Source organism: Sinocyclocheilus rhinocerous, unplaced genomic scaffold (genome assembly GCF_001515625.1).
Source record: "Sinocyclocheilus rhinocerous isolate Xijiao unplaced genomic scaffold, SAMN03320098_v1.1 scaffold659, whole genome shotgun sequence".
NCBI lineage: Eukaryota > Metazoa > Chordata > Actinopteri > Cypriniformes > Cyprinidae > Sinocyclocheilus > Sinocyclocheilus rhinocerous.
In genome coordinates, this window is record NW_015652995.1 from 2,076,539 (window position 1) to 2,087,189 (window position 10,651).

The following is a 10,651-nucleotide window of genomic DNA, read 5'->3' on the forward strand; positions in this document are numbered from 1 at the left end:
TAGCAAGCAGCTAACCATATCCCTTTAGTGGCTCGCGTTATTTGTTTTCCGTGCCTTTCTGAATACAGACACCAGCCCATCCCTGCACATCACATCTCCTGCACAGCCTGGAACATAGCATTTATTTCCATGATCTGCCATTTTCGCTATTATCCTCGCTTGTTTCTTCACAATACCTGCAGAACTTCTGATGATTCAGGTTCAGATGTGCAGGTTCGGCTGGCGGCTGGCATAGAACATGGGCGGGTATATGCAAATGTTGGGGGCGTAACTATTAGTGATCCCGACTGTAATGTCACAGTCGGTGTTATGTTCTGATTCGCCTATTTTTCAGTGGTCTTTTGCATGCACAAGATTTACATAAGGAGGAAACAATGGTGTTTGAGGCTCTCGGTATGTCGTTAACATGTACAGAACTGTTATTATTCAACTATGCCAAGGTAAATACAGTTTTCCATTCTATGGCACCTTTAAATGAATATGAAGGAAATGTCTTTAAACTTGATTCTAACCTTAGTCTGCACTCTTATCTCATGAAAAGTCACCAAAGAAAAGTGAGATTAGACTTTCGTAATCTACCCTAAAATTGTTACTTTTTGACTCGCTCACCCTAACATAAACATATTTAATCAGTCTGCTCCAAATTAATGCATCCAAATTAATCAGCATCCAAATTTTAGGAATCTAAGCATAGTTAAAAAAGGATGTTATTATTATATTACTATTTTTATTTTTTTTTAAGAAAAAAACAAACACAAATTGTCAGGATTCTGGACTGTTCTGTGTCGTGTTTTGCCCCTGTTTCTGTTCCTGGTTTTCCTTATTTGGTCAGGTTCCTCTCCTCGTTTGGTTTGATTAGTCATCCCATGCACCTGTGTTTCCCCAATCATCCCTTGTATTTAAGTCCCAGTCTGTGCCGTTTGTCTCTGTCAGGTCTACTTGTTTCTACGTGTGTGCCCAGCTCCTATTGTGGATTATCCCATGTTTTCGTCATTAAAGACTGTGAATGCTACTCTGTGTCTCCTACGTTCTTCCCGTAGCAGCGTAATGTGACACAAATATTGTGTAGAAAACATTTTCACTCAGAAATTGCTAGTAAATTTCACAATAATAACCAAGAACAATAAATAACACATTGAATTAAACATAGTAAACAAGTATATATGACATTTACAGTGTACATAAAACATAAAAAAAACATACTTTTATACCTACATTTTTCTTCTTTTTCTTTTCTTACTTTGCTATTTAAAAACAATCTCTGGAAAACATGGGTGGTGAAAATTGGATAAGACACCCAACCAGTTTAACAGATGTCTCATTTTTGCTTGTGAAAAATTTAATATGCTGTCTACCCTGTAGAAAGTCTATGTTTTAAACATGATATAAAAATGAACTTCACTACTTTTAATTACAGTTACAATTTATTTTCTAATCTAAAATATATTTCACTACAAGGACCGTCCCATTGACAACCTAGTGTGCTTATGAACAATGGTGGTAGCTCATGAAGCATGCGTTCTGAGGTTTGGACTAACTTCCTATAATTTAGTCATCATAACCCTCATCTCACCTCAAGTCACACAAATACCTTTACAGTTCCTGACCTGAACCGATCAGATTCCCTTTCGCTCTTTTATCAAAGCAGAATGTTACACGATAAAGTAACTTCATCTTTAAATGTCAACTCGCCTCAGGGGTCCTAATGTGTGCCTTTGCTTTCTGAATTTGTTTTGATGTACCAAGAAAAACGGAAACACATCTTTTCTTGACTATATAGCTGTCGTCTGTTGTTAGGAAATCGCAAATATATGAGGAAGAGAGAAAACCTAACATTGAGAAAACAGAGCCTGTGTCAGTGGGAGAGAAAAGAAGTGTGCGGGCGAGAAAGAAATATTCTTCTAGTAGAGAAGTGAGACTTCCTGAGATGACAGTTACAACATTTCAAAGTCCCATCCCCCTCCCCAGTCTGCACATTAGCTGCACAGAGGTTAGCGTATGCACTGATGACTCTCATTTCACCCTTCCTCTTCCTGATATTCTGCTTTCAGTCTCTATTAGGCAAATACAGGATGAACTGAGTAGCCTAAAAAACTGTGACTAATATGTAAATAAAAAAATTAGACTTACCTCCATGGTTTTCTTATATAATGACACTTTGATCTTCTGAACCTTTTCCATGACCCCTTCAAACTGCAAAAAGTAAACATTTTTCAAGTCTTGTGCACCTTTTTTAATAAAGCAATGGTACACTGCTGTCAAAGGGACAGTAAAAAAGCTAAAAGGTACTAATATGCAAACTATTATGTACGTTTAAAGTACTAATATGTACTAATATACCATTTAGGGGTAAATAAGTTCCAAAGATGCCTTTTAGCCAGAGGCGGACAGTAGTGAAGTATTTTTACTCTACTGTAAAAGTACTTTTCAGGTGTCTGTACTTTATCAGAGTGTTTTTCTTTAGAAAACCTTACTTCACAACATTCCAAAGCATAATATTGTACTTTTTACTGCACTACATTTCATATTAAATATAATTTAATACTTAATTACATTAGAAATCTATTACTTTCTTACTTTTACTCAAGTAAAAGTAATTCAAAGATTTACTTGAGTACCAGAAAGTACTAAATTTTTAATGTTCTTAAGTATTAAAGATAAAACGAACAACAACTTTTATTTATGAAATGAAGTGCAGTAAAAAGTATGACATTATGCTTTGGAATGTAGTGAAGTAAAGTTTTCCAAAGAAAAACACTCTGATAAACTACCGATACTTTTTAAATTTACTTGAGTCAAGTAAAAATACTTCACTACTGTCTGCCTCTGCTTATAGCTGTTGTACCTTAGAGTACTGCCCCAGCTTATTTTCTCAGAGTCTATCAAGAAGCATCTTGGTTTGAACACATACAGTACAGTACTCAGTTTTTGTTCACCCAGTCTCAAACATAGAATAACCTGTAAGCGTGTGGTTTGCCGTTCTGCAAATTTAGATGAATTAAAGCATCACATGCCATTTCACCTTTTTTCGCTGCTCCTTTTGTCGCTCTCTGAACTGCTCCATTCGTTTCGCCTCTTCTCGTAACATCCCAGAGAGTTGAATGTGCAAATTTCCAATGTTCTCCATTTCTAGGTGAGAAAACAGCATATTGATGATCAGTGATCTTGAATGTATGGGTTTAGTTAGCAGATGTAGCTGGTGCTGTTTATTTTTTAATATATTTTTAATTCCATGTGTCACCTGGCAAATGAAGCTCGTTGTGATTTAAAAACAAATTATAATTTGAAGTGTTACTTACGGGCTTTTAGCTGGTCAAATGATGCCTTCAAAGTGCTACAAGACCAAAGCAATAATAATAAAAATAAAATTGATAGATTTATGCTCATAAACCTTTATTTGTATGCAAAGTATTAAAACCACAAGCCAGTTTATACATAAATAAATATATGAAATAATACATACAATATTTTCTCACCCAATTTCACTTTGCCCTCCTGTCTTGCGTGCAATAGTAATCAATTCCTTGCCGTACCTTTCCTCTGCCATCGCTCTATGAGTCGAAAACTACATTGTCATCTTATCCAATACAGCTCAATACTTTTAACCAATGCTGAACAGTGTATCTTGTAGAAATAAACATAAATATGCAATTTTCAGTTGTTACCTCATTTTTAAGAGCTCCTCCACATCTTTGCAAGCCCGCCGCCCATCACATAGCTTCTGGATAAGAGTCTCGTACCCGGCGTTACTGGTGAATTCTGGGCCCTGGAACCAAGAGGATTAGATCATATTTCGCCAGTAACATAAACCCTAACAGGATTGTTTATTATAACATGATTAGTTTGAAAAAGAACAAAAGAGATTCTGTTTCAATATATATATCTCTGTAGTATTTCTATTATGTGAGGCTGTGCATCTCCGTTTTAATCCTGAATCCATGGGAAGTTTCTTTCTACTTGTTGCACTGTATTCATCAAAATTAGGCCTTATTTGAAGAAGTTGGAGTCTATGGAAAAAAAAAAAGAATATGTGGCCCTGGACCACAAAACCAGTCTTAAGTCGCTGGGGTATATTTTTAGCAATAGCCAAAAAAACATTGTATGGGTCAAAATTATCGATTTTTCTTTTATGCCAAAAATCATTAGGATATTAAGTAAAGATCATGTTCCATGAAGATATTTAGTAAATTTCCTACCGTAAATATATCAAAACCTAATTTTTGATTAGTAATATGCATTGCTAAGAACTACATTTGGACAACTTTAAAGGCGATTTTCTCAATATTTTGATTTTTTTACACCCTCAGATTCCAGATTTTCACTGTCTGACGTGGTTAAACAGTTTAATTATTTACTGTGCCCATTTACATGGAACGCTACGGAATATTAACATATATTAATAGAATATTAATAATATTAACATGGAATGCTACAGAAAACGGATCCTTCGTTTATCTTAACGTTCTTACATTTGCAGCAGAAAGAAAACAGTAGTACTATTTTTTACATAACTACAGCATATATTTTTTACATGCACAACACTTAACAGCACTAGCGTGGTTTGACAGGCAAATCATCCCAGAAGTTGCTTTGTAGATAGATGCTCCGACAACACAAGATCAAAGCTAAAAAGAGGGTAGAGCGGGCACACAGTCAAACGCTCAACAGGAAGTCCATAGATCATCTCCATGACACAATATCAGGATATCTAAACATAAACACTAAACCCTCAAAGAGAAGTATTTTTTTTAAAGGCAGTGACAAAAATCCTATTCTTAAAAATCTAATATCAAAATCTTAGTTTGAGATACCCTCAGTTGTTTCATTCAATCATTTTGATGTCTTCTATCTCAGTCCGTCAAAACAAAACCAACATCGAACTAAAACACATAAAATAAAAATGGAAACAATTACAGAATATAGCTGAATTTGTCTTATTTAAAGATACAGTAATTCCTGATACAAATGAACGAGAATGGCAGTGCACAAAAATTACTTTAGATTTAATAAGTGGTTCAATTCCTTACTTTCTGTGCTCTTAAAGCACAAGGTAATGTGATGCTGGTGAATTATTGGAAGTTAGACATTAATAATCTGCGCTGTCAATCATCATATGCAATACTGTTAACCTCAGGCATGTCAGCCCTAACAGACAACAACGTTCAATCTAATGTCAAAGTAGCTCAACCCGTTTACTTACCCAAAAAGAATCTTTCAATTGTAACGGTGTCATTTCAAATGCTGTTTAGGAACGGTGCAAGCACACAGAAGGAAACAAAATCGTAATGAAGAAAAATGAAAGAAAAAACTGACAATACCATATGCAGGAAACCACTGTTTCACAGAACGTCCGTGGTGCTCAGGTTTGACTCAGATAAGGAAGCTCTCCCCTGTGTCATTGACCACAGAGAGCCTGCCCAACAGATAAAACGCATGCATTCAGCAGCCATTTGAATACTAGATAGGATGGAAAATCTCAAACAGTGGGCTTTTGGAAGATATAAAGAGTCAGTCTTTAGGTGTCGAAGAGATTTTGAGCAAAGAAAGCCATAGAAATCTAAACAGAGTTCAGATAATTTGTTCAAAAATAGCGAAGTGGTAGCAGTTAAATCAAGACACAGACCTATTGATTTGAATATCTTTTGGCTCCAAGCAACAGCACAGCAATTGAGAGTGATAACTACTGATTTTATATAGAGGACCAAAAGAAAAGTGCATCTTATACAGCTTAGGTCAAACAAAAGGCAATATCACAATAGTTAAATGTTTCACTATTTCACTGTAACACCACCCTGTATTATATTTGCTGAATGAAACCCAAAGCTACTTGTTTCTTACTAATTTTGGGATGCTGATTTAAAAAATAGCACCTGTTTTGCTCTAGCATGTCACACTTTCTCATAAAATATGCTTTTCATAGCATTTTTGCTTTCGACAACCATTTGTAAGGTGAAGAAGTCTTGTGTTATCCTTTAAAGGGGTCATATGATGCGATTTCAATTTTTGAGAAACTGCCACCAATACATGATTCCTATCTGCCTCTGAGCCAGGTTACAACTATTTGTTCAATACTCAGCCGATTTTCACATGTATGAAGACATTTTTATGCCTAATCGTTATTTCAAGGTTAGAATTATGGCCAGTGAAATAAGAGTTTTTGAGTTTTACTACATCCAAACGAGCGGCGTAAAATTACAGATTTTATGGAGAAAAAAAAGCTTATTTATCTATAAACTTGCATTATGTAAAGTTCTTTGATGTTAAATGGAGTATTTGAACATATTTTTACACTCCTTTGCAGACTGTAAGTTAAATTATACATTTTGATTACTTTTTTGTCAAAACTTTTGACATTTGACTGCTTATGTTATTTTGATATGTGCATAAAAACTGAATATATATATATAGTTATTTTGTGAAAAAAAAACTACATGATGGAAAGTTTTTATTGATATTTTTGAACTCAGCATCATTACATTATTTTTATGCTAATATTTTTTGATGCAGGGCTGTGTAATATTAGTGTACCAATTACATGTTATCTAATAAAAAATTAATTTGTAAAAACTCAAGTAGTCTTTCTTTGTGGCAACATAAGAGCTATTTTTAAAAGTTTCCAACTATTACAATTCATCATGTGGCACATGAAGCTGTCTGCCGTAATCGGTCACTTCACTGTTCATGAAAGTGTCTTGGTTTTTTAAAATCTCCGTCTCCGAGAGCGTTCCATCACCATCTTGGTCCATTTCCATGATTAGATGAAAAGCCTGTTCAACATTCAAGAAAAAACAATATTTAGAACAACTTGTTAAAGATGTAAAAAATACATTAGAGGATGAATGGCACATTGACTGACTTCTTCTCGTGCTGAGCTATAGCTGTTGGGAGCGACCCAGCGGAGCTGTTCATCCCTGTTGAGTTTACCATCCTTATCCTGGTCATAGAGATCTTTAAAGCGCACCGTTTCCTCAACCTCCCACTGCGAGGGCTCTTCCTGCTCTTAAACACAGACAAGCAAACTTATATGTTTCTGATAATAATTTACCCCACTTCAGGAAAATATATAGATTCTAACATCTCCCATAAATCTGTATAGCCAAACTGAATGGTAAAGTATGTGATTGATATGAGGATGCACAATATATTGGTACCATTTTGGTTATCACCTGCTATTAGAGATTTTTGAATGTAACAGTATCAGTGTTGGGGAGTAACTAATTACAAGTAACGGAATTACGTAATTTAATTACAAAATAAATGTAATCAGTTACAGTCACTGAGAAGAAATGTGTTATTAAATTACAGTTACTTAAGAAAATGTTAACGATTACAAACGGGGTCTGAATATTTTCCCACACATACAGATTTGATTGATTTCTTTCCCAAATTGCATTGACTACTCTAAATTATTAAACACCAATGTTTCAGCAGTTTAGGACACAGAATAGGACACCTGCTTATTTGATAACGGTTTCATTTCCTATTTGGGTTTATGGATACTCTTTATTTTTTAAGATTAACTGTTTTTTTCCCAAGGCATTGTTAGATGCCTGTGTTTCCTGTCATAGCTATGCAAAGATTTGATTTAAAAAAACGGTATCATTGCTATTAAACTATATCTTGTTATGATTTTAAATCCGTATTTAACCTCAGAATGACCTCAAATTAAAAAGAGTTGCTAAAGTCTGATTTTGTGGTGGCAAATTAAATTATTATAATCTTAACTCAAGTGATGAAGACAGTAATCAGAGTACTACTGTAAGGTTAACCCTGCCTGATTTAAATGATTATCAGTTGAAAACATTCATTAGATATTAGAAAAGTAATCAAAACGTAATCAAATGTAATCAGTTACATTACTTTAATGAAGTAATTGAAATAGTTACACTACTTATTACATTTTAAATAGGGTAACTTGTAATCTGTAACCTATTACATTTCCAAAGTAACCTTCCCAACACTGAACAGTATTGGTCAATATTTAATTGTTTATATTTATTTTCCCTATTAAATTCTACAAAAATGCTAATGTTCAGCAAATCTCAAAATGAACATTCATTTTTCATACTGTACATTAAAATGTTATGGTGCCAATTGTAGTATTTACACTGCAAAAAATGGCTTATCTTACTTAGTATTTTTGTCTTGTTTCTAGTCAAAATATCGAAAAATTCTTAAATCAAGATACTTTTACTAGATAAGCCAATTGACTTAAGATATTTAGTCTTGTTTCCAGGGGGAAAAAAATAAATTAAGTGCATTTTGCTTAAACGAGTACTAAACTAAATTCTCATTCACAAACAAGGTTACGTTAAAAACACACGAGTTACAAAAACAGTCGGTTATGTGTGTGAAGGTAAACAGCTGGGAAATAAATCGCTTGTTTATTTTAGATCTGTGTGGCAGCACTCAAATCCAAAGAGATATTCTTTATAAAAGTTAAGAGTCAACCACGCCTACCTAAAACGGCTCGTTTAAACAAGCCCCCACATATCTACGTCACTATGTGGGAAGATTTGCGTTCACCGTGGACGAAGCGGAGTCCAGCCCGGGGTCGTCACATGTGGTTGCCGCAGGCATCACAATATGGTAAGGGCGTAACATTTCCGTCACACGCTTGAGGAATTCGGCCAATCACAACGCACTGGATAGCTGGCCAATCACAGCACACCTCGCTTTTCAGACCGATGAGCTTTGTAAAAATCGACGTGTTTCAGAAAGGCGGGGCATAGAGGAGAAACAATAATGTACAGTATGTGGAAAATAACGTGTTTTTTGAACCTTAAACCGCATAAACACATTTCATTACACCAAATACACAAAATAATGTTCTTTTTAGCAACATCATATGACCCCTTTAAGAATTTTTAGATATTTTGACTAGAAACATGACAAAAATACAAAGTAAGATAAGCCATTTTTTGCAGTGTAAAATTAAAATTATTCAGACAATATAGTGTAGAAATGTACTTTCAGCCATTAATTGGTTGTTGGACTTTTTTTAATAATCACTAGTGTATTGACAAAATATATTGTTATTAATCCCAACGTAGTCATACCATTTGCTCTGAGATCTCCAATGAATTCACTCAAGCTGATGAATCCATCTTTATCCAAGTCATATTCAGAAAGCACATTTTCAATGGCAAAATCCTAGAACCACAAAGCACATAGCTAACACGAATGTTTAATCTCTAATTATATTTATGATTTATTGCAGCTTCATTTTATACTTACAGCCATGTGATCCACCTCAGACGGATGAGTAAATGCAAGGAACTCAGTTAAGTTCAGGCCAGCTGAGCCATCCATATCGGCAAAGTCAAAACGTCTTTTTTCCTTTGCATGGAGCTGTGAGTGGATAAAACCATTTTTTTTCAATCACGCAAGACCTTTCTTTGCTGTTCCACAATATGAAATGTTAATAATAAATTATGCAACATACAAATCTGAGAGACTCCTCCTCGGGGTCTTCAAGAACAGCATCTACATCAACTTCCACAGTATGACCATGCAAGACCATATTGTATTTGTCCCAAGATACCAGACCATTACTGTTGGAGTCAAACTCAGGGAAGCATTCCTCAGCATCATCCAGCGCATATCTCCTGTTACACCCTCTGTATCCATAATGTGATTTCCTCTAGAAGCAACAGAGAATGTTTTTTTAATTGTAACACTGACTACAGTTCAAAAGTTTGGGGTCAGTATGATTTTTTTAAAAGAAATTAATACTTTTATTCAGCAAGGACGCATTAAATTGATCAAAAGTGACAGTAAAGACGTTTACAATGTTACAAAATATTTATATTTCAAATAAAATGTTCTTTTTAGTTTATATTCATCAAAGAATCTTGGAAAAATGCATCATGGTTTCCACAAACATAAGCAGCACAACTGTTTTCAACACTGATAATAATAAGAAATGTTTCTTGAGCAGCAAATCAGCAGATTAGAATGATTTCTGAAGGATCACGTGGCACTGAAGACTGGAGTAATGATGTTGAAAATTCAGCTTTGCCATCATAGGAATAAATTACAGTTTAAAACATATTAAAATTGAAAACAGTCATTTTACTATGTAACTAATTTCCCAATATTGCTGTTTTTACAGTATTTTTGATCAAATAAATGCAGCCTTGGTGAGCATTAGAGACTTTTTTCAAAAACATTAAAACAATCTTACTGACCCTAAACTTCTTAATGGTAGTTTTTAGACACATCTCATGTGTACATGATAATATAGCAGTCAATCAAATCAGAACTGACCTGGAGTAAGGTATTTATCAGAGTTGGTGTCAATCTTCTTCACTATCTCTACCAGTCGCTTTCGCTGCTCAGATGGGCTGAGTTTCTATATTTCATCTTTGTCCTGAAAAACAGTGATAAGTTAGTTGGTAGAATGAAGATGAATGAGATTTTTGAGGTGTTTGTGTTGCACATCATAGAAGACAATGTTAGCATCCGATAATTTTAACTGTTGGAGAAAACTGGTTAATTTTAAGCTTTTTTGCGCTATTTTCATCTTCCGGGTTTAAAATCTACATTGTGTTGACGTCACAATTTGTGACGTGGCAATGGACTATAGTACATCAATGACGCGTAGGTGTCTATTAAATTATTCATGAGACTGCGTGTTCTTATCCTATGA

General features: G+C 34.5%; 1 protein-coding gene and 1 pseudogene across 1 annotated transcript in view; both read right to left on the minus strand.

The window, feature by feature from the left end:
- LOC107715239 (proline-serine-threonine phosphatase-interacting protein 1-like) overlaps positions 1 to 5,378 on the minus strand; it is a 17,370-nt gene extending 11,992 nt beyond the window's left edge. Inside the window, exons 1-6 of the mRNA XM_016521320.1 lie at positions 5,201 to 5,378; positions 3,666 to 3,766; positions 3,477 to 3,551; positions 3,300 to 3,334; positions 3,023 to 3,129; positions 2,131 to 2,193 (exon numbers count right to left, since the gene is read on the minus strand). Of these exons, the coding sequence (XP_016376806.1) occupies positions 2,131 to 2,193; positions 3,023 to 3,129; positions 3,300 to 3,334; positions 3,477 to 3,551; positions 3,666 to 3,766; positions 5,201 to 5,233 (414 nt within the window). The 5' untranslated portion in view covers positions 5,234 to 5,378. The remainder of the gene's footprint in view (positions 1 to 2,130; positions 2,194 to 3,022; positions 3,130 to 3,299; positions 3,335 to 3,476; positions 3,552 to 3,665; positions 3,767 to 5,200) is intronic.
- Positions 5,379 to 6,508: 1,130 nt separating this feature from the next.
- Positions 6,509 to 10,651, minus strand: part of LOC107715198 (reticulocalbin-2-like) — a 15,758-nt pseudogene continuing 11,615 nt past the window's right edge.